The sequence below is a fragment of the Procambarus clarkii genome, chromosome 23 (genome assembly GCF_040958095.1).
Source record: "Procambarus clarkii isolate CNS0578487 chromosome 23, FALCON_Pclarkii_2.0, whole genome shotgun sequence".
Classification (NCBI taxonomy): domain Eukaryota; kingdom Metazoa; phylum Arthropoda; class Malacostraca; order Decapoda; family Cambaridae; genus Procambarus; species Procambarus clarkii.
The window spans coordinates 22,825,159-22,850,638 of record NC_091172.1 but is presented as its reverse complement, the minus strand read 5'-3'; the positions used below and the strand labels follow the sequence as shown (position 1 = coordinate 22,850,638).

General features: G+C 40.3%; 1 protein-coding gene across 4 annotated transcripts; it reads left to right on the top strand.

The window, feature by feature from the left end:
• Positions 1-3,451: 3,451 nt before the first annotated feature.
• Positions 3,452-24,202, top strand: mrn (general transcription factor IIH subunit 4 marionette). Of its 4 annotated transcripts, none has more exons than XM_069329975.1 (10): positions 3,453-3,783; positions 6,227-6,334; positions 8,688-8,840; positions 9,713-9,901; positions 12,065-12,242; positions 13,541-13,687; positions 17,744-17,865; positions 20,766-20,925; positions 23,449-23,660; positions 23,844-24,202. In XM_069329975.1, the coding sequence occupies exons 1-10, from the start codon at positions 3,662-3,664 to the stop codon at positions 23,914-23,916; spliced, it is 1,464 nt and encodes a 487-aa protein (XP_069186076.1). In that variant the 5' UTR covers positions 3,453-3,661; the 3' UTR covers positions 23,917-24,202. The 4 variants fall into 4 exon arrangements, with proteins under 4 accessions (XP_069186077.1, XP_069186076.1, XP_069186075.1 ...); XM_069329974.1 differs by having other exon boundaries at positions 3,455-3,783; positions 12,062-12,242; XM_069329977.1 differs by having other exon boundaries at positions 3,733-3,857; positions 12,062-12,242.
• Positions 24,203-25,480: the final 1,278 nt, after the last annotated feature.

Genomic DNA, 25,480 nt, shown 5'->3' with positions numbered 1-25,480 from the left:
ATATTATAATGAGCTTCAACTTAGAGCACTATTAAACATTAACTTAAACTTGAAATATAATTTATTTTGTCGAGACAGGCAGCCAGTGTTTATATATATATAACTTAGGCTTATATATGGAAGCCACCCTTCCCCCCCCCCCTTCAAGGTGGAACTACTGACGGCCCCCAGGAGGCAACCCCACAACAAACACACTACCTCCTGGGTACCTATACCTACTGCTAGGTGAACAGGACCATTGTGAACAGGACCTGCAGATCTTTAGCCCCTGCTATTGCATTGCTCTTCAACAAGTCACTTGAACTCCAAACCTTTCCAGATATTCTAAAAAAAAGCGAGAGTAACCTCTGTCCACAAATGTGGTGATCTCAGCGATGTTAACAACTACAGACCTATATCAATCCTGCCAAACTTGTCAAAAATTTTTGAAAAACTAATCTATAAGCAGCTTTACTCTTATCTAGCTAAACACAATATACTTAGCCCTTGCCAATATGGCTTCAGACCCCAAAAAAGCACTAACGATGCACTTATTAGTATGCTTAACTCGATTCATACAGCTCTTGATAAAAATGAGTTCCCTGTTGGGTTATTTGTGGACCTGCGTAAGGCTTTTGACACTGTCAACCACCAAAACCTTCTTCTTAAATTACATCATTATGGAGTCAGAGGACACTCCCTACAATACCTCAAATCTTACCTTACTGACAGGCTCCAGTATGTTTCTGTGAATAATTCAATTTCTCCCACCCTACCCATCAACATTGGTGTTCCTCAGGGCAGCATACTTGGCCCTCTCCTCTTTCTCATCTACATTAATGACCTTCCAAATGCCTCCCAACACTTCAAACCAATTCTATTTGCTGACGACACAACCTTCATTTACTCCAGTCCTGACCCCCCTTGCTCTAAATGCCACAGTAAATACTGAGCTAGAGAAAGTCCATCTTTGGCTAACTGCCAACAAACTCACCCTTAACATTGACAAAACTTTCTATATTCTGTTTGGCAATAAATCCTCTAATCAAATAAATCTCAAAATAAACAATACCCAAATTTGTAACAAATTAGATGGCAAATTCCTTGGCATTCTCATTGACCACAAGCTGAATTTCCAGGGACACATTCTAAATATATCAAAAAAAGTTTCAAAAACTGTGGGCATTCTTTCTAAGATCAGATATTATGTACCGCGCCCTGCCCTGGTGACTCTCTATTACTCCCTCATCTATCCATATCTCAACTATGGTATTTGTGCTTGGGGTTCTACTACCCAAAATCATTTACGTCCTCTAATTACTCAACACAAAGCTGCTATTAGGACAATATCCAACTCTGGCCCCAGACATCACTCGGTACCCCTACTCAAATCTCTGAATATGTTAGATATTAAGTCACTGCACATTTCTCTCATGTGTATTATACATATATAAAACGCTGAACTGCAATACCAATCCTGACCTCAAAAGCTTCATTGAAGGTTGTAACAGAACCCATGAGCACCACACCAGAAACAAATACCTTTTTGATATTCCAAGAGTACGACTTAATCAAACTAGAAATGCTCTACAAATCAAGGGACCCAGAATGTGGAATGACCTTCCCAACCATGTTGAAGACTGTACCTCTCTCAACCAGTTTAAGATAAAAACTAAGCACTACCTAATCAATTCCCTGTAACCTACCTTACCCCTCAATTGTCAACCCATGTCTGTAATTTTTTTAAACAACGCTGTTTGTCGACCTAATTGTATTTGTGCTGCGTTTTCAGCCATGTTCCCCCCCCCCCTTTTTATTTTTATGTGTTCTCAAAACATTTTATACTTTAATCTCAGTTAGTATTAAGTTTTAGTCTTTAATGTTTTTCCTACCCGAAACGCTTTGCGTAATAGTGGCATTAGGCATTGTATGTACTAGCTCTATCTATAAATCTATCATTTTTTGTATAAACTCTTGTATGTATGTACTTTACCTGAATAAACATTTGAATTTTTGAATTTGAATACTACTAAGTTTTTGTCTAAGTGTTTTTTCCCCCCTCACCTTGCCCGAAACGCTATGCGTACTAATGGCTTTAGGTATTGTATGTACTTGCTCTATCTATAAATCCAACATTATGTAACTAATCCTCTATGTATGTATTTCTACCTGAATACACATTTGATTTGATTTGATTTTATAATATCGCCAATTCCAGCTCCCGGATAGCAAACCCTTAACCTGTTTTCCCTATCTCTGGCACCAAAAAGTTCTATCTAAATATCTCACCTGGGAATCTCCCACACTCAAAATTCACTTAGGTACTTCCTTTAGTTTCTGAGTACTCTGAGGGACCTGCGCTTCGTTGATTTCCCTTTCGAACGAACTGCAGGCTCACCACAGCACTCGTCCTCCAACACGGCAAAGGAGTTAGACGTCCTTAGGATATCTGTAGGCGGCTTTATCAAAGTCTTCTTAAGACCCCTGTCCTTTACGACTTTCCATGTGGAGGTCTTTTTAATACTGGTCTCCTCCTTCGTTTCTTCCTGATGTTGTTTCAGGTGTCGTACCTCCTCCCGTAGGGAATCCTATACTCTGTCCTCAGAGTTGAGGACAGACAGGGCGGATCCAATTGAGACTTTTAAAATACTGAATAATTTGGAAGATGCTAATCCGGACAATTTCTTCATAAGGTCAGATGTAACACAAACAAGGAGCAACGGTCTCAAGCTCAACAATTAAGCCACAATGAAGGACTAACAACAGGGCGTGGTTTTTCAACCTCAGGGTTATAAACCCATGGAACCGCTTACCCGCCGAAGCCGTAAACTCTGTTAATTTTAAAGTCAAACTGGAAAAGATAATCAAGGCAAATTAGGGAACCTTCCGTGGGGGAAAGGAGGAATTGTATATGTTTATCTCTCAGAATGTTCGGCATTATGTTTATTGTTTGTGATGTGTGTCTATATATGTATGAACACGTTGTACTGAACGGGGTGAGAATAGCTTGAGCTACCTCATCCCTTTGTGTGTATTTTACCTCAATAAACTTATTTCAATTTCAATTTCAATTTCCGAGTGGGAGACATCTCCCGTCACGCAGGGTGCAGTCGCACCTCCACAGATCTCCAGTATCAGCTAATGATACTGGTAATGGCTCAAAAGGGCCACCACTTACGGGCTATTCATGCCCGTGCCACCTTTTGGGTGGCTTAAACTTCAACAATCATCAATCGGGAACCTTCGACAAGCCTCCGGCTATCTGTTCTCGTCGAGCCATTAGTGTTAGTGGCCCCTCAGGTAAATCATGTAAATCAGGAATAAAATATATTCCTGATTATATTCCTAAAATATATTCAAGAATAAAATAAAGAAATAAAATATAAATTATATGCTGAATATTGTTATTATAAGTCCCAAGATTGGGACATCGTTCGCCTAGGACGCTGCATCACCAAGGAATCCGGATGGAGTCGCATACTGCGATAATCCGAATGTGAGAAACCAAACACATACACACACACTAGACCTAGGGTGGTGTGTGTGTGTGTGCAGTCATCAGGAGGAAAACCTTCGTGCAAACTGAATATATCGCGAAAAAGAAGAAGTGTGTGTGTGTGTGTGTGGTGCTGAGTTGAGGTGTGGGTGTGCCTACGGCTGTCCCAACCGGACGTGAGGGAAGATGATGGCCTTCGGCACACAGACATTGACTTGTAAAAACCTGCAGGAGTACCTGAGGTCCCTGGCGAAGGACACACTAGACAGACTGTACCGACACCCTGCCACTTGCCTGGCCGTCTACAGGTGAGCGTGGGGGTGTGATGGAGGTTCAGGTTGTGCCGTACAGTATTCTCAGGGCCTTCAGGGCTCTATATACTGTAAGTATATTTACTCTATAAAGCTTGCTTTTCCCTGAGACTGCAGTATTTGATGCAGTGTCCAAACAAATTGCCTAAAGCTTCTCATATTCAGTTATATAATTAATGTTTGGTGTATATAATGTTTTAATGTTTATATAATTAATGACTATAGGTCTGATATTAATGGTCGAACCCCTGTTAGAATCTAAGCAGATTGCTAATTGGGTCAACCCATGTGTTGACCAGACCACACACTAGAAGGTGAAAGGACGACGATGTTTTGGTCCGTCCTGGACCATTCTCAAGTCGATTGTCATCGCCTGCAACCCATGTGTTGTGTTTCCACAATGGTTGTCCATGATGGAATCGGCGAACACTTTAAGAATACTGTTGAAAACATCTTGATAACTTGTTAAACCAAAAATCTTTATACTGTACTGTATATCAGAAGAATGACAAAAACAGAATCTATATGTGAAATCTTTACCAGTACTTGCTGATATATTGTATAATTAACAAAGATACCCTAATACAGCCTAAAATATTATATGCCTTCCGAAAGACCGAGATATAATTGTTATTGTGAGTGCCCCAAAGGAAATATATCTTGTTGGAGGACAAAGAATATATCATGTTGAAAGACAAAGATGTATCAATTTTAAATTGTTTCCATAGCGACTCGCTCCATCTATTGGAGATGCTGTCCACCTAATGACCCCTAAGCTACCCAAAGCCATATAGCTTTATGTAAGTAATGAAGAAATACGGTATTTTTACTCACTATAATGTTATTGCTTAATGTATAACATGAAAAACATATTTTTACTCTGAAATAATATAATTTTATAACAAAATTAGGGGAAACGCAGTGACAGGTGACACTATATGAAATCGACGATCTCAGCGACAATGTTGTGGATTGACTGATCCAAGAAATATTGTTACCTGGAGAGTGTTTGCTGGCATATCAGCATCCTGTTAAGAGCTGTACTTGTGGATAACATTCCCTGGCTTGGCACCTTCTTTTGATAATTACCTGCTTGTTGCTGACATGTATAATCTGACTGTTTTAGTCATAATTCACCTAGATATTGATCCTGCATCATAATTAACATACATGTTTACTTCTGTTTTGTGTATTAAAGTGACTTAAAAAAAAGTGAATTTCTTTCTGCATTTGATAGTGATAGAGTGCAATTATAGTATCATTGCAACTTTATAGGAAATCCTTAAATCCTTAATATATCTTGGTTCATATACTTGAAATATTGTTACATTCAATGTTTGAAAACAAAGTTTATATCTGTATTTTTAATCAAATATAAAACATTAATGTTTATCATTGCATCTCTGTGAATCAAATAATTTATCAGTATTGTGCAGCATGTGATCCCCACCTGGCTGGACACTGATGCCTAAAGGTAGTTTTCATATGTTCGGACACCGGCAATGGGGGTGGTATTATTTATTTAACTTAAGATATATATTCCTTGAAATGTTGGCACATTAATGTCTACATCTGTCTTTCTTCTGAAATACAGTATAGATTTTTAAGGTTAATTTGCATATATGCAAATTAATTTGCAAATTAATTTGCATATATGCAAATTAATTACACAATTTGTAATTTTAATAACACAATACACAATTTATTGGCTGGTGTGCAGGACTTTGCACACTCAGAGCTAGCTGTCAAGTAACTATCAACATGCATATGTCTTCATTTTCACTTCTTGGTTATCTTGAGTCCATCTTCAGTTATATTTATGACAAAGGATTTAAAATGTAGCCTATATATATCTGCCTTTCTTATGACATAAAAAAAACTTCATTTATTACAGTATCTAGATAAAATTAACATTGATCTTCAAAAGGTTGTAGTTTCCATCGATAGGGAGAGTGTCAGCCAAGAAACCTTTTTTAAAATATGAATATCTTTCCTCTCTCAATAATATCTAATCTCTGATTAAGCTACAGTTATATGTACACACGTATTTCACATAAATTTCATTTCATGTATTTCACACATTGTTGGACAATTCATATATGAATTATAATTAAAATTACTTTATATATGTACTATGGCCCTCATCCTTTCTATAAGTATTACCAAAACAGGAGGATGGGCTGAAATATTTAATATTTATTAAATTCCCGGTAGCTTATGTTCATGTTGGGATTTAGGCCTTGGGTCCGGTGTTGGAACTGGTTAAGCTGCTGAGTGCTCTTATATCCTCAAAACATGATGTGCCAAATCTTTACCACTAAATAATTTTTACATTTAAATATTTTAAAACCATATCACGATGTGTGTTGCATAACATTTTTGCTTGTCTGTAAAAAAAATAGTCAATAAAAATAATATACAGTAAATGTTTTCTTTTTAGGGAACTTCCAGAATTGAGTCGGCAATTTGTTTTGAGGCTCTTGTTTGTGGTGAAACCTGTTCCTCAAATGTTGTTGGCCACATGGATACCTCAGCATGAACCAGGCAGGTTGGTACAAGCAGGTCATTTTTTTGTAAGTAAGTTACATGAAAAGCGAACTCTTACTCTGTATTTTAAGAGTACAGTACTGGTGAAAATTACAGTAATATAAAATGTCAGCCAATTTCCTGACTGTTTTTATAGATGCTTCTTCAAGGAATGATTGTAGGTGTCAGGAAATAAATGAAAGATTTTCCTCATAGTAGATACAGTATACGTTTCTAGAATTAACAAGAGATATATCATCTATGAAAAGGGGCTGCTTTTCATAGTATGCTATGCTATGGTATTACATGGGTGCACTTTATTTGGAAAATGAGAGATATGGTTGGAGTGTAGAATAAATGTAATGAAAAATTGGAGCACCAGAGGCTTGATTAGAGCCACACTGTAAACATCAAGATTAATGACTATTCAAACATCAAAATATATGAAATATCACAGGACGAACTGTGAAAGTTTTCAAGAGAAAGACTGTTACAAGTTTCTGCTCGAGTTACTGGATCAGCCTGGCTATGATTATGTGATGCTGCAGGTTACTAAGATGAGCAGCCTCATAGAGCAGGCAATCACCAAGGAAGGCTGGCCTCAGATCACACTGTGAAATAAAACCTATTCGATGAAAGGTGAATGAAAGTTGTAACATGTTTCTTACTTGTGGTCCACAGTTGTTCAACATCTTCCCAGCGAGCATAAAAAAATATTGCCGGAACAACCGTGGACATCTTCAAGAGAAAACTACATCATTTCTCCAAGGAGTGCCAGACCAACTGGGCTGTGGTGGATATGTGGGCCTGCGGGCCGCTGCAAGCAACAGCGTAGTGAACCAAACTGTCACAAGTCAAGCCTGGCCTCAGGCCGGGCTTTGGGAGTTGAAGAACTCTCGGAACCCCATCAAGCAGGTATCAAGCAGGTATCAAACTCTTCTACACACACAATCTATAGATGCATCCAAGTGGCATTCCCAAATTTTTGGAGGTATACTGAGGTTGGGAGCATAAATGTAAGGTCTCCAGTAAGGTAAGGTAAGGTCTTAGGGAGCCGGTCGGCCGAGCGGACAGCACGCTGGACTTGTGATCCTGTGGTCCTGGGTTTGATCACAGGCGCCGGTGAGAAACAATGGGCAGAGTTTCTTTCACCCTATGCCCCTGTTACCTAGCAGTAAAATAGGTATCCTGGGTGTTAGTCACCTGTCACGGGCTGCTTCCTGGGGGTGGAGGCCTGGTTGAGGACCGGGCCGCAGGGACACTAAAAAGCCCCGAAACCATCTCAAGATAACCTCCAGGACAAGTTGGAAGTGACTGTGATGTATAAAATAAAGAAAACAATATGTTGACCAGACTACACACTAGAAGGTGAAGGGACGACGACGTTTCGGTCCGTCCTGGACCATTCTCAAGTCGATTGAGAATCTCATTCTCAAGTCGACAATCGACTTGAGAATGGTCCAGGATGCACCGAAACGTTGTCGTCCCTTCACCTTCTAGTGTGTGGTCTCATCAACATATTTTAGCCACGTTATTGTGACTCATCGTCTGCAAAGAGCACAATACAATGGATCAGGTTTGATTTAAGAAAGATCTAGGTAAATACTAGTTTGGAAACAGGGTTGTGGATTTGTAGAATAAATTATTGGGTAACAAAGAAGATGGGGGATTGATGGATTATTTCAAATGTAGGTTAGACATATTGTATACAAATGAGTTTGTATACAAGGTTTAGGCTGGATATAAATAGGAGCTACCTCATGTGGGCTAATAAACCTTCTGTGGTGTCCTTTATGCTTATGTTCTTATGTTATTTATTTAAATTAATTTCTACTTTCTGTTACCAGTGATATATATTCTCCTATTGTTAGTCAACTAGATACTGTCTCCCATTTATAAACGTAGGACTAAGCTTTATTGTCATGACAGTCTCTGAATTTAATTAGGCTTTACCACAAAATCTGTAATACATCTTATTGTTAATATAGTGAGTGCAGTACTGGATATTTATGATTTACTTTAAATAATGACTTACAGTAATTAATGGAGAGATTTCTGGTCAATGCCTGGAGTGCTATTAGAGGGTCTGCATTTAGTTTTAAGCACCATTCTTCAGGACCAAAGAGGAAGGTTAATTATGGTGATCATTACAAGTCCTAACACTAGACTCGGTAAAATTATAGACCACAGTCAAGCTTGAAAGAAACTTGGGTTCAGTGACACTTAACCCATAAGCAGTTTCAGTCACAATTTGCAACATGTTTCTTACTTGATTTGTTAAATATTTTTAGTAATGTGCATCTTGATGTAGTACTTTTAAATAGCTGCACTGTTTTTAAGATCTAGCGAAAATAAGATATGTATTCACCTTGCAGAGAGCTTGGTGACATAGCTGCTGAGCATCGACAAGGGACGCAAGTCCTGCTGGACATGTACATATGGCAGGAGGTGAAGGACCACCAAGGAAATATGGCCATCAAACTCAACAACACTTTTAGAGAAAATCTCAAAGTGGCAGTTCTTGGAGGGTAAGATTTCTTGTTTGTCCTGTTAAGTAGTTGTTTTTCTCGAGTAAACTATTTTGCAATTTTAGTATCTTATGCTTGTGTTTTCTGAGGGGAGCCCCGTCGGTTCCCTGAAGTTATCAAACTGACATGTGCCATATTAGTTTGGTGCCATCTGTCCTTGGAGTTCGAGTGTCTACTGGGGGCCACGAGTCAGAACCTGGCCCCCTCTGAGAGGTGAAGGGAGCAATGGCCATATGAGCTCTCTGTATGTAGAGTGTTTCATGTCTGCCATTGACCGGGGAATGGCACCGAGAAAGGTAGGTGAACCATTACAAACCTCTAACTGGTTAAAATTGCAACCTACGTCCAAACTGAGGCCCAGAACTCTCCCCAATAGAAAACAATGAAACAAGCAACACATCATAAAACTAGCGCAGCCGCTTTTTAGCGCCTCACCCTCCCCCGACTGTGGGGAAGGGGGGACCCGAGCGAGCAGGCTGCAACCCCCCCCCCCCCCTCAGTTCGTAGACTGATGTGCCGGTGCCCGCACGTCCTTTCAGGACCCAGTTTATTGTCTGGCTTTGCATTTACCAAAAATATAAAATACCAAATGCTCTCCCAGTACAGGGAGAGCTGACCAAGGTTCTCACAACCAGTATGGATGCTAACGATTTTTTTTTCAAAATGGTATCTGTTTACTGGAGTCCTGAGGCACAGGATGTGAGCCCTGTGTACCCGTGGGAGTTGACTCATTCCCTATACCTAAAGGGAGACCCTTTACCTAAAGGAAGATATATATACCTGTAGTTATACCAGAGCGCCTTAAGGTGCTCTGTGCTGTGCAGTAGTTAATGACTAGTAAAATGGTCTAATTTTTGTTATTTTATTTTCAGTGGAAAACCATGGACTATGTCTGCTGCTCTAGACTCCGATCCACATCAACGAGATGTTGAGTTTTTAGATAAATATGCAATGGATAGATGGGAAAGTGTTCTACAGTTTCTCGTGCAGCCTGGACAGGGTCAGACAGCCATCTCCAGAGATGCCATGCGCACATTACTTCATGCAGGTCTTATTGAAAGGTATTTTTGTTATAAGAAGGCAAATTACAATATATTTTCTATTAAAAAATAAGTTAAGTTTACCACTGAACTCTTCACACCACTTAAGCTTATATGGCATGTTTCTGTGGGGAGCCCCTTCGGCTTCCTGGAGCTATCGGGCTAATGTGAAATTCATTAGACCAGGGCATTAGTCAGGAGTTCAGCCTACGGGGGACCACGACCCAGAACCACCCCCCCCTCAGAGTGGCACAGGGAGCAATGGTCTTGGAACCCCTTCCCTCTGTGGTTGGGGGGTTTTCCTTATCTGACATCGACCAAGGTTAGGCACCCAGAAAGGTAGGCATAACATAAACAAACCCCACATGGAAGAAAATTACAACTGAAAACGAAACAGAGCGGCAGAACTCCTTTCAATCCCAAGGAAACAAGCAAATGTCACATTCCAATTACTGCTCGTCAATGCAGCCCCCTGGAGGGGAGGTGGGGAACCCTGAACCACCAGACCATTGCTGGTTCAGGGTTCTGGTGACCCAGCCATTCCAGTTTGTCGGCTAATGCAATCCAGGGCGGTCATCATCTCTGGCCTTGATTTCTTACGGAGTGTTTTGCCATAGTGATGTCCTCTGCTGTTTGTGGTGTGGTGTGTGTCATGACCTCATGCTCCACAGCAATGCTGGAATCCATAGCCTGGCCAATAATCAATTTGTCTAGGGGTATAAAAAAGGCTAGCAAAAATACTCCAGTTTACTGGGGCATATAACATAGGTCTCCGTAAAAATAATAAGAAAACTACAGTTCTCTACCCCCCCTCCCTGTCTAGCCCATTGTCGCCATGAGGGGGGGCTTAGTGGGTGGCTGCCTTTTGTCTGTTTTGATCATTCTTTTGCCCTTCTTTTGTTTTGACACCCGGGTGTTTGAGGAGGTGTTCCTCTTGCACTCGTAGAACTGTAGTACCCAATGCAAGTGATGAGTCACAATAACGTGGCTAAAAGTATGTTGACCAGATCACACACTAGAAGGTGAAGGGACGACGGCGTTTCGGTTCGTTCTAGACCATTCTCAATTCGATTGGGATGAGGAAGTAGAGACAGGCAATAAATAGGCAAGAGAGAGGTGAGGAGCAAAGTAAGGTGTAGTATACCTAGTTGATGGGGTTCTGGGAGTTCTTCTACTCCTCAAGCCCTGCCCGAGGCCAGGCTCGACTTGAGAGTTTGGTCCACCAGGCTGTTGCTTGGAGCGGCCCGCAGGCCCACATACCCACCACAGCCCGGCTGATCCGGAACTTCTGTTAAAAAACAGTCCAGTTTTCTCTTGAAGATGTCTACGATTGTTCCGGCAATATTTTTTATAGTTGCTGGGAGGACGTTGAACAACTGTGGACCTCTGATGTTTATACAGTGTTCTCTGATTGTGCCTATGGCACCTCTGCTCTTCACTGGTTCTATTCTGCATTTTCTTCCATATTGTTCACTCCAGTATGTTGTTATTTTACGGTGTAGATTTGGGACCTGGCCCTTCAGTATTTTCCATGTGTATATTATTTGATATCTCTCTCGTCTCCTTTCTAGAAAGTACATTTGGAGAGCTTTGAGATGATCCCAATAATTTAGGTGCTTTATCTCGTCTATGCGTGCCGTATATGTTCTCTGTATTCCCTCTATTTCAGCAATCTCTCCTGCTCTGAAGGGGAAAGTGAGTACTGAGCAGTATTCAAGACGGGACAGCACAAGTGACTTGAAGAGTAGAACCATTGTAATGGGATCCCTGGATTTGAAAGTTCTCGTAATCCATCCTATCATTTTCCTGGCTGGCGCAATATTTGCTTGGTTATGCTCCCTAAACGTTAGATCGTCGGACCTCATTATTCCCAAATCCTTTACATGCTGTTTTCCTACTATGGGCAGATTCGACTGCATTTTGTACCCTGTATTATGTTTCAGATCCTCATTTCAGGGATGGGCCAGAGCCTTGTTCTGACTTCAGTTTTATGAGTATACAACTTTGGCATTGTTTTGAGATGATGTATTTCAGTTTTTTAGTTGCTAGTACAAGTTGATCTTTTCAGTGATAGTTTTATTTTCATTAAAACCTTATTAATTTTATTGTAAAATACTGTTCAAATCTAATGTCTTTGGTATTATTGCTTACTAACATTGGTTTATTTTGCATTGCCCACAGCAGTGATGAGTCAGACAATATGCAAATAACAAGCTCAGGCTTCCAGTTTCTTCTTCTTGACACAGCTTCACAAGTTTGGTTCTTCATCCTGAAATACTTGGAAACTGTTACAGAACGTGGTCTTAGCCTTGTGTCATGTCTCACATTTCTCTTTAAGCTGTCTTTCTCAACTCTTGGTAAGGTGAGTGGTACCAGTATTCATAACTGTGTTTTACAAGTAGCTGTTCTGTTATTTCTTAATAGGAACAAACTATTCTTTCTGTCAAATTTTGCTTGGAAGCCATCTGTGGGGAATTCTGACTCGTGGGATTTTATTAAATTTTTTTTAATTTATTAATTATTTAAATTCTAATTTATGATGTATAATTCAATTTATTTCTTATATCTTATGATAGCTTAGCAGACTGTATGTTTTACTGAGTGCACTGTAGGAATTTAAATTCTCCCACAAGTCATATCCCTACACAAGTTTGGGGGGTTATTAATTGCACCCTATCAATCGAGAATTATCGATTGACGTGAAATTTTATTCTAAATGGTTAATACTCCTGGAGTTAGTTTAAAGGATTAATAGTCTTATCTGATTAGAAGACTTCAATTTATGGATTATTGGGACATGTGGACAATCAGCCAGGTGTGGGCCTCATGGCTCTGGCGTCGATACATCCCCACGTGATGCAACAGGTTGATGTCGCCAAGTTCCTCAGGTTGCCACAGAATAATAAATTGGATAAGTTCAGATTTAGGAAAGACTTGGGTAAATACTGGTTCGGTAACAGGGTTGTTGATTTGTGGAACCAATTACCGCATAACGTGGTGGAGGTGGGGTCCCTTGATTGTTTCAAGCGTGGGTTGGACATGTATATGAGTGGGATTGGGGGGTTATGGATAGGAGCTGCCTCGTATGGGCCAATAGGCCTTCTGCAGTTCCCTTTGTTCCTATGGTCTTAACAGAGGTCTCAAGACAGAGCCTTGAGGCACTCCACTTATAACATTTTTCCCACTCTGACTTAACCCCATTTATACTAACTCTTTGTTTCCTTTGGTATAGCCATGCCCTAATCCATAAGAACTAGTACACAGCCGTTACCGGTAAGTAGAGTACACAGCCGGTAAGTAGAGTACACAGCCGGTAAGTAGAGTACACAGCCGGTAAGTAGAGTACACAGCCGGTAAGTAGAGTACACAGCCGGTAAGTAGAGTACACAGCAGGTAAGTAGAGTACACAGCCGGTAAGTACAGTACACAGCAGGTAAATAAAATGCACAGCAGGCAAGTACAGTACACAGCACCCAAATTCTGTTCAGAACAGGCAAATGCAGCAGACAACTATATTATACAGCAGTCAAGTACCAGTACAGTAAAATATTTGGCTGGAAAGTGAACATTAGCTCCCCAGTCAGGAATACATGGTGGGTTAACTAGAGCATACTGTATATTATCAAAACAAATGTAGCTCTTTACAACATTTTGTTTCAGGATTACAGCATGGAAGGAATGGATAATGAGCTACTAACCTTCCTCCAACATCTTCGGGAATTTGGTCTCGTGTACCTGCGCAAACGTAGTTCTGGAAGATTTTATCCCACAAGATTAGCACTCAACATCACTGCTGGGCAGAATAAGGTTAGTGTGTCCAAACCCTTTCACTGCTGATTTAAAAAAAAAAAAAAATGCTCTTCACTCTCCTCATCCTTTCCTTCAATTTAATTTTTTTAAAATTTATCTTAAATATTTTAAACAAATTAAAAATACAGTAGAACCTCGAGTAATGATCGCCTCAACTGGCGAGCATTTTGGGTAACGAGCACCCAGATCACCGACAATATGTCTCGTATGGTGAGCGCTCATTTGAATAACGACAACACCACATGGTGGGGTCGCGCTGCTTCTCACACATTCTCGGACGCCTCCGACGATGCAAATAAATTATTATTTTTTTCTTTAAAGATGTTAATGATGCTGAGATATAAAGGGGTGACTGCTGTGATGTTGCAAAGCATCAACTGTTTTGTAGAAAAAAATGAAATTTTTTGTAAAACAACAAATGTCAAAAAGGTTCGTTTGGTGTTTGGCAGGTAGGCTGCTCCATTTAATGCTAATTTATGTATATATACAATCTATTTACACACTGTACAGTATCACACACTATATATACACACCATAAACACACTCAGAACTCCACGAGTGTGAGCTGTCACACCCAGCCAGCCACTCCTCCCTCTCTCCTCCAACATCGTACTCGCCATCACCCCTCCTCCCACCATACTGTTATTGTTTTATTACACTATTTACATATGTTATATATACCTATCTACATTTTTTATTCACCAGAACTATGCAAGTAAGCCGGTATTGTGTCCAAACAGTATAGTGGCCACCATACCCTGCATGAGAAATCACACAGCAGACGACGCTACGATTACGACGTCACCTCCCTCCCCAAAATAGCTCCTCTCAACATACTCCTGTTGCCGTTATTACACTATATACACACATTGTATATACCCATGTACATATGTGTTCACCATAGTGAACCACTAAGCTAGCATGGTGAGCAAAACAGGAATGGCTGCCACACACAGTGACGCTACCTCGATCTTCTCCCTCCATCCCCCCCGTCCCCCCTCCCGCACCAAAATTCCTCCTCCCACAATACTACGTACATATGTACATGGGTACATACACACATTGTATATACACGCATGTACATATGTGTTCACCTTAGCGAACAACTAAGCTAGTATGGTGAGCAAAACAAGAGTGGCTGCCACACACACACAGTGACGCTACCTCGATTCTCTCCCTTCCTCCCTCACCAAAATTCCTCCTCCCACAATACTATGCACAGCACTAATTATCACCACAATCCTGGTCACTAATTCCTGTAAATGAATAATTGACCACAAGTTTATTTTGTAAAGGGACGTAAGAATTCGTTTGAAGATTCCTAGATGGACGAAATAATGCTGTGGTGCTGTGGCTAGCGCTGTGAACATTGTGAACAGCATGGAATCACTAATATTTTAATATTGTACACAGTAATTATCACTCTCAGGCTCTTCTGTAATACTATCTTGGCTAAATAATACAAGTAATATATATATATATATATATATATATATATATATATATATATATATATATATATATATATATATATATATATATATATATATATATATATATATATATATATATATATATATATATATATATATATATATATATATATATATATATATATATATATATATATATATATATATATATATATATATATATATATATATATATATATATATATATATATATATATATATATATATATATATATATATATATATATATATATATATATATATATATATATATATATATATATATATATATATATATATATATATATATATATATATATTTATTAAATCTGAGCATCTTGCCCAGTGTCATATATATAGGATATTAATATATATGGTTCATATATAGGATGTAAACATGTATGAGTCATATGTGTGTCCTTACATGTTTGTTGTCACTGTCAAGGTAGTTAGCAGTGTAAAATATATATATATATATATATATATATATATATATATATATATATATATATATATATATATATATATATGCGGAAAATCCACAGAGAAATATGAAATGAGGTGAACGTTTCGGCTTTGTTAAAGCCTTTGTCAACACCAGACTGACTAAGGAGAAGGGAGAAGGGGGGAAGATATATAGGCCGACACCTGACCACCCCATCCCAAGGGTTGGTCAGGTGTAATTAACCAAAAACAGGTATAGCTTAGCTTAGAATGGTCAAAGAGGATTAAGCGGTCAGAGAATAAGGATGAAAGATTAAAAAAAAAAAAAAAAGCCTCATGAACACACAATATATGAATATACAATTATAATGAGACATTGTAAGCCTCTCTATCAGAGTTGTTTCTTAAACTGTTGTGCAATATTATAACTTAAAAATGGATCAAGTTTGTACATTCCAGTACTAACATTAAGAAGATTTGGACACTGACTGATTAGAGCAGACTCAATCAAATTCCGTTCCACGAAATCCCCACAATTGGTAATGCTTTTTGCCCCATTCCAGTTAATATTGTGATCGCATAAACTCGTATGTAGATACAATGCATTAGACGTTTGGGCAGTTCTAATACTATAAGCATGTTGTGACAACCGCACAACATCTTCCCCCCTCATTATATATCTTCCCCCCTTCTCCCTTCTCCTTAGTCAGTCTGGTGTTGACAAAGGCTTTAACAAAGCCGAAACGTTCACCTCATTTCATATTTCTCTGTGGATTTTCCGCATAAAATGATCAGTGTTTTGTGATCGTCAATTGCATATATATATATATATATATATATTATTTATTTATTTATTTATTTATTTAATTTTTTTTTTTGACATTATTAGGCAATGCTGTGGTCACAAGCTGAACAGCAGTGCTGTGAGCTCATGCTGCGTGTGCCAGCCTTGGTGGCTCACTCAGTACTGAGGCTCTCACACCCGGGAATGTGGCCCACGATTTTTTTTTAAAGATGGCATCTGTTTACAAGAGCCCTGAGGAAGCTGATGTGAACCCCATGTAGCTGCGGGAGTTTTGAATGGAACGCTAAAAATATAAATACCCTGAGGCGTGTTGTGCGAGAGCCTGCAGGCACGTTGCGCAGTTTAGGGGTTAAGAATAAACTTAATTTGTTCATTCAACACTGAATTTTTTTTACATGAATTGAAACTGCTATTCAATTTACATGACTTGAATACAAATCTTTGGTTTGTATTCTATACACAAGTTTTAGTTGGGAACTTCAATGTCTGAAGCTCAGATTTAATGAATAAAATACATGAAACAAAAATTCAATTCTTTTATTATTTTATTTTAATCTTTCTCAGTTTTAGATAATGGAGATACTTAAAGATATACAGTACATCAGTTTATGACTATAATGAATAGGGGTCATGATATTTCCTTTACAATCTTCATGTATTCCATATGTGTATATTGAATGAATGATCCAAATGTGTTGTTATCTCATAAGGATTCACATATATTAATATTCTCTATACGACTCATATATATATATATATATATATATATATATATATATATATATATATATATATATATATATATATATATATATATATATATATATATATATATATATATATATATATATATATATATATATATATATATATATATATATATATATATATATATATATATATATATATATATATATATATATATATATATATATATATATATATATATATATATATATATATATATATATATATATATATTTATTTATTTATTTATTTATTTTGATGTCATATATCTGACTCATACATGTGTACATACCATATATGACAGTGGGCAAGGTAGTTAGCAGTGTAATTACCCAAGTTGTAATTACACTGCTACCTAACTTGCCCAGTGTCATATATATAGGATATTAATATATATGGTTCATATACAGGATGTAAACATGTATGAGTCATACGTGTGTCCTTACATGTTTGTTGTCACTAGCTGCAGATTATAAAATATCTCTCATTCAAAGTCAAAGATATTCCATCATGTACTTCATAACTTTAAACTGTCATTTCTAATACAAAATGACTTTACAAATGACAGTGATGTATCTTTTTCAGGGCATCATTGACGTGCCTAAACATGGTTATCTGGTGATTGAAACAAATTACAGAATATACGCTTATACTGTCTCCGAACTCCAAATAGCACTTCTGTCTATTTTTACAGATATAGAGGGCAGGTAAGTTTTTATTTTTGTTTTCTGTGGGGAGCCCCTACGGCTCCCTGGAGCTTATCAGGGCTAATGTATGTTATATTAGACCGGGACATTAGCTAAAGAGTTCAGACTTACCAGGGACCAGTGCCAGAACCTGGCCCCTTCAGAGAGGTTTCAGGAAGCAATGGCTCTGGAAAACCCCCTTGTGGTTGGGGTTTTCCTTATCTGCCATCGACTGGGGTTAGGCACCCAGAAAGGTAGGCATAACAAAACAAACCCCACATGGTAAAAAACAAACAAAAAACCGAACAGAGAGGTAGAAACGCCCTACAATCCCAAGGAAACAAGCAAACATCACACTTTACTGACGCACCGACCATCCGCGCAGCTCTCCACGTCCCGAGAGGGGAAGGGGGGAGTCCTGGACCTCACCGCGCCAGCTGCCTAGCATCAGTTTGTAAGCTAATGTCAACCGGGATAGACGCTTCTCTGGCCTCAGTTCCCTAGGCGGTGTTTACCTTGTGTGGCGTTCACTGCCGTGTGCTGTGTTGTGCAATGACCAGGTGTTCCTCATCAGTACCAGGGCTGCATGCGCTTAGGGGCTTCCTTCCCTAAGCGCCCTATGAGTACTGCCCTTGCGTGACAGGGTTATCTTCCCTGGGGCGTTTGAAAACCATTCCCATAGAGGTTCTTGCTGCTCGGCATTTGCCTCGCCCTTGGGGCTAGCTGGGGCTTGGGACCCTTGTTTGGCCCTGGGTAGGGACTGGTATTGTGCTGGTTAGGGCGTCAAGGTGTTGCGCGATCTGCCACCTAAGCGGCGACTGGTTCCTGTTGCCTCTGGAGACGGTGTACTTTTGCGGGGGTTTTCTTTTGTTTTTATTTTCATTTGCCTGGTGGGAGTCTGCCTAGTGTGGCTATAGTTCCACTGGTAGTGTTTGATGGCCTTTTGCTAGGCCCCTGTGATTGTACATGTCGCAGGGGTTTTCAGTGTTTTACTCTACCCCCTTGTTATTTTTGGGTTTCTTAACCGGTTAGCAACACCTTGCCCGGGCTTCCTGTAGTTGTTACCCCCTGCGGGCCCTGGAAACTCCTGTCAGGGTTCGGTGGACCATTGAATGTGTCTTGCGTGTTCCAACCCATCTTGTACGGGATTGTTGGTTACTGTGCCCTTGTCTCCGGGTGACAGTCGCCACTTTTATCTCCGTCATGTAGCCTGTTGGGTCACTGACACCTTGACCAGGAGTCTTGCAAGAGATATTTTCTGCTTGTTCTCCAGTACTCTCCTGATGTTATTACTGTTCAGAGTACAGGCGGCATCAGTGTTGCAAGCTAGGTTAGGTTGCTGCAACACGCTAGGTTGGTTTCCCGCTCGGATGCCCCAGGGCCGCCCCGTTTTGGTTAGGTGTTGTTCGCCCCTTTCCCTCCCTGTTTCCCGCTCCGGACCATTTGCGGGTTTCGGAGTCGGGGTGGGGTTTAGTTGGGGCCGAGACTGGCGGTTTCGGGGGCTGCCCCGTTCGGGTTGGGGACGGAGGTTTTCAAGCCTGTTCCTCCTGCCAAGGCTTCTGGGTCTTACCAGCGGCCCTTTCTTGCTGCATTTCCCATGGACTTCTTCCTTTGGGACGGTCGAGACGGCTGCTTACCGGGGAGGGGGGGGGTCCTTGGGTTATTGATGCTTGATTGGTTTGGCCATGGATGCGTTCTGTGTTGTCCGGTTGCGCTTTTTTGCCGTTACCTGCATACCGTGTCTGGGGATGCACTTTTTTGCCGTTACCTGCGTACTGTGTCTGGGGATGCGCTTTGGGTTGTTCCGGTTCCCCTTGTTCCCTGTTACCAGGTCTCTGGTCTCCCAGATCGTCTGCAGAGTTTTTAGGTCGTCCAGCCTGCGGTCTATCCTTGCGCCTGTGCTGTTCGGACGTTTGCAGCTTTTGCTGCTGTGTTGGTGACGTCTAGGGCTCATTTCGGGCGCAAGGATTTGAGGGTCGCACAGGTTCCTGGCCGCCCGTTCTTTATGCACGCGTCTGCTCCTGTGCATTCTTGTTGCCTTGGGTCGCAGGTTACAGCCTTTTGTCTCGGCTTCGCGTTGCAGAGTTTGTGGCGGCAGCCTCCCGGGTCAGCCCTTTCTTTTGCTTCTCTTTGTGTATGAAGCTCCAGGGAGCCGTAGGGGCTCCCCACAGAAAACCAGCGTTGAATGTAATGAAACGCCATATTCTGGGTGAGCCCCAGAGGCTTCCTGGCAACCCTCCCTCCCACAGGTCGGCGTTTTTTTCGTGTTGAAGCTTAGCTTCTGAACTGGTGCTTGGCAGCCGGCGCAGTGAGGTCCGAGGCTCCCCCCTCCCTCTCTCTGGTCGGGGAGGGCTGCGTGGCAGTAATGTACGATGTTTGCTTGTTTGTTTGTTTCTAGTTTTTTACCATGTGGGGTTTTTGTTATGCCTACCTCTCTGGGTGCCTAACCCCGGTCGATGGCAGATATGGAAAACCCCAACCTCAAGGGGATTTTCCAGGACCATTGCTCCCTGAAACCTCTCTAAGGGGCCAGGTTCTGGCGCTGGTCCCTGGTAGGTCTGAACTTCTTAGCTAATGTCCCGGTCTAATATAACATACGTTAGTCCGATAAGCTCCAGGGAGCCTGCGGGGCTCACCCAGAAAATGGCGTTTCATTACATTCAACACTGGTTTTTTAACTTTTTGTAGTTTTGTATTGGAATATTCAATAGCTGCATATGAACATGTTTTCTTTCCTGTATGTTCATTTTAAGTGTAATTACTTTAATAAAACACAATACTTGGGGGCTTGGTAGTAATGTAGTGAAGGATAGAAGAGTGCAAAGCTAACTGTTTATTCCTGATGTTTTGTATTATTTGTGCCCTGAATATAACCAAATTATGTTAGTTTTGTAACAAGCTGTTAAAATTTAAACTTGCAGATTCCCCAACATGGTGGTTGCAAGCATCTCACGTGGCAGCGTACGCCGTGCTCTCTTGAAGGGTATTGGGGCTGAGCAAATTATAAGCTTCCTGCGACAGCATTGTCACCCGCAGATGTTCAAGAACAACCCAGTAGTTCCGCGTACTGTGGCAGACCAGGTGCGTTAAGAATCTTGGGATGTTGTTAGTGAATTTGGCAGAATTTATTAGAAGATCTTCCCAGTGATAATTAAATATCCTATATAATGAGTTAACTTTATGCAAAAATCAATACAGCAGTTCTAAAATATAATTTTTGCCATGAGGAAAAGTGTTCACTTGTGTTATGTGGCTTTATTGAATACATTGTTTTGTTTATTTCCTATTTTTTGTTTGTCTTTTCTGGGGAAAGCCCCATATCAGCCCATGCATCAATGAACAAAGGCACCATTTGGGATACTCACAGACGTAGGTTTGAATCCTCGTCACGGCCTTTGTGGATTAGTTTATTCAATATATTAGACTTGGCATCAGTCAATGTGCATGGATTTCTAGGCCTACCGGGGGACCATGAGCCAGAACTTGGTCCCCCTCAGAGAGGCACAAGGAGCAATGGCCTATAGAGACCCTTCCCCCTGTGGTTGGGAGCATTTTATGTCTGCCATCGACTGGGACAGGCACCCAGAAAGGTAGGTGCCCCAAAACAAACCCCTATTCTGGTAAAACTATTGCGACCAAAGGTCAAACAAGTGGACAGAACTACCCAAACGAAAATTGGCAAACTAGCATGACGTCATCATGTCGCCGCGCCGCTGTCTGTGCAACCCCCCCCCCTCCCTGGGAGGGGGAAGGGGGAGCCCCAGACCCACCTGCCAGCGACCCAGCCTTCAGTTCTTAGGCTGATGGAAGTCTAGTGCGGTTGTGCCTCTGGCTCCGGTTTTTGTTTCAGTTCTGTGCCTTGTGGTGTGGGCTGTCTCTACAGGTGTTGCGTGAGCCAGGAGACATATTCCATGGTACTCGGGCTGCATGCTCCTAGGGTTCCCTTACCTAGGTGCCCTATAAGTACTGCCCTTGGGACTTGGGGCCACCTTCCACAAGTCACCTCGGGATCTACCTCTGTTGTGCCGTTTGTTGCTCTGTACTTGGCCGCCCTTCGGGTCAGCTGGGGTTTTCTTACCCTTGTTTGTCTCTGGGTAGGGGTAGTTTCGTTCACTGGTAGGGGCGTGGGGTATTGCAAAGCTAGTTTTCTTCATTGACAGTGGCCGGCTCTGTTCCGCCTGGGTACGTTGTTCTCTTACGGGGTTTTTCTTTTGTTTTCTGCCTGGTCAGGGGATGGGGGTCTGCCTGTGTGGTCCCCCATTATTGTTCTTGGGGTATGTATGTTTATACATCTATATTTCTGTGTTTGGTGGTCCTCCCCGCTTGGCCCCCGTGAGTGGACATGTCCCGGGGGGTTCAGCTTTAGCAGTTTGTTTGGTAGACTTGGGCACTGGTTCGTAGTTCCCTGCCTGGGCTTCCCTTAGTGTGTAACCATGGCTAAGGGCCTTGGGAAACCCCACGGGGGCTACGTGGTCCGATGGATGTGACCCTTGAATGGACCCCTCTGCTTCTTTCAGCAGATTGGTCCAGCCTGGTACGTGGCTGGTTTGCTCTTCTCCTCGAGTATTTGCGTCTGGACTTTCTGACTCGGGTCTATCATCACTTGTATGGTGGGCAGGTGCCTTCATTGATGGTGTCCCACCTGCATGCTTCGTCTTGACGGCAGTATAAAATTTCCTGGTGGTCCTTCTGTTATTTCTTGTCTCTTTGTAGGTGTACTTCTGTCTCAGATAGGGTTGTCTTGTCTTTCCTTTCATAGTTGTTCCAGGACCGTCATCTTATGTCGAATACTGTTGCCTCATATCATGTTGGTGGAGCCACTGCTGCTTGCGTTTGTTTCTATAGGCCATTACCTAGTGTATCTCATGAAACTGTTACAGTATATTTACACTTTAAGAAATGTATCAAAATGTTCTTGTAATGTAATGAAACTGAACTGAAATTCTTTTTGGAAAAGAAAATTTATTCATTGGTACAGTATACAGTATTTGCTACTACAGAAGTGACCATTCAGTTACAAATTTCCATTGCATATGCAGTAGTCATTAGTGTCTGTCCTCCATGGCTGCAGAGAACTATTTGACTACAGGTGTACAGTAGTAGGATGTTTAGCATTTGTTTACAGTAGGTAATTGAAACAACATGAAAAGGGAGGAGGAGGAGGGGGGGGGGCAAAGGAGTTGTCCCCTCCAAAGGTGGAGGGGGCGACAATTCAGCTTCACTTTTGAAGAAGCATGGTTTGATATAGTAAATCTTGGGTACAGGTTCATTATTCAATAAGTGGTCTAGTATTCTTATGATATTTAGTGCCCTGTGGCTCGTTTAATTTTGTTTATAACACAGAAATCATTGGCGAAAATTTACACACTAAAATTATGATAATAAACAAGTTACAAATAAACAAGTGTAAAATATTAATTAATGAGCTCTATCCCATCAACTCCTTGTACTCAGCTCAAATTGGGAGGTAGCATGGGCAGACCCAGTAAAGCTAGAGCATAACAAATATTAAAGGTATCTTCACTTAAATATTGTTATCATTCTTTAATGTATTGAAGCTTTATCTTTATTAAAGCTAATTATCTTTAATATATTTTATTCCAGATAAAACTGTGGGAATTAGAAAGAGAGCGTTTAGAATTCAGTGAAGGTGTCCTCTACAAAGATTTTATGTCTGTTCATGATTTTTTGCTCTTATCCAACTATGCATCTAGTAAGGGTGTGCTTATATACTCTGATGAAAAGCAAAGGACAGTGGTGGTGACCAAAAAAGGACATCCGAACATTAAGCAGTTCTGGAAGGAAGCACAAGCAAGGTAATATGTCAGTGATAGGGAATGTTAAGCTGTAACTACGTAATTTTGAGGAATCTTTGATACTATGCATAACTTTTATTTTTGTTTAATGCTGTATAATAAATAATATGTTTATAGTGTGTTTTACTGTTAGACTTTGAACCCTAATGTTGTAACTTATTTCTTTCTTGATTTGACATGCAGGTTGTGTGTCCGTGACCAACCCATTCTCTCAGTTTACCACTCTAAAAAAGTTACAGTAATTGTTTTTCCCTAACTGGAACTGTACAAATCTAACCTATCGAGGCTGTTGCATTAAAATCTTTAATATTATGGTGATTTAATTTTTAATGTGGTGATTTAATTTGTAATAAAGTATGCTGATTATATTTTTAATAATTATGTCTCATTTTTAATGGATTGATCAGTTCTGTAAAAAATGCAGCATATTTGGACAAGGACTGGTTTGGTTGCCTTTACATGCTATTGAACTTTATTTTTTTTTATGAAAGTTAAATGACTAGTTTTGTTTGATAAATTAAATAATGTGATACTATTTAAAATGTTTTTTTTAACCAAAGTCGAACCGTCAGTTGACTATGGGAAAGTGAGGTCTAGTTCCTACTTCCCCACCTCCTAGCCTTTTATACTTCTCAACCATCAAGTTCTGTCTCGTGTCTTTTCTTCAAGTTGTAAATAAAAGTAGTTTTAACAACTTCTTTCAGTGCATTCCTCTTGCCATCCACCTGTACAGTATACAAGAATTTTCTTACATCCATGTGACTCGATAGTACAGTATATCTAGTTTCCGGTGTTCTTTTGTCGTATTGCCTCTCTAAGGTTGTGAAGTTGAGTTTTCTTATCCTCCTCTCAGTTCTAATACTTGTCTGGTGAAAATATCTGTACTCCAGTAATGGTCTCACATGGGCTGGTCCTATGTTCTGCAACTTCCTTTATTCTGCTGACGTTATCCATTTTACATTTGCTTCTGGTGTTAATTAATTAATGTTGGAATTATGCTCAGACCATTATTTTTTTCTTTTAGCATGTATATTAGTTGAATTCCTATTATAGTGAAATTTCATTTAGGTCTCTAATCCCCTTTCACATCCTCATTATCTCTCGCTTGTTTGGATTTACTTCCAATAGCTATTTATCTGCCCATTCTTGAAGTTTGTCTAGGTCTTCCTGCAGTATGCAGTGCTTCTCAGTTCTTAATCTCCTTGTTAGCTTTGCATCATCTGCAATATATGAATTCTCTCCTTCTGGATGATCATTAAAATAAATTTAAACAATTAATGATCCTAAGATAGCCCTAAGGGACACTAATGTTCACTACTCTCCTGCTTAACTATTCCTAAGGATGAGTTGAGGTCAGTCGCAGTTTGGATGAACATATCCTGAGGATGGGTTAAGGTCAGCCACAGCTTGGACAAGCATATCATGCAAATGGGTTGGGATCACCTGCAGCTTCGACAAGCATATTGTGAGGATTGGTTGGGGTCAGTCACAGCTTGGATGAGCATATCATGTGGATGGGTTAGGGTTGGCTGCAACTTGGATGAGCATATCTTCCTAGTTGTTCAAGTCAGTGCAACGTGGATGAACATATCATAAGGATGGGTTTGGGCCAGCTGCAGCTTGGATAAGCATATTCTGAGGATAAGTTACTCAGTGAAATCTGATCTGTAATAAGCAGAATAACCAAAATGCATACACACACATCCTCATCCCCTTCCTTATTGCTAACAGTATCTTCTATACTTCATAACTGCCCCTCTGGACACACCCTCACCAGGAGTTTCACACATAATAATAATAAACGAGAGGATAATAAATAT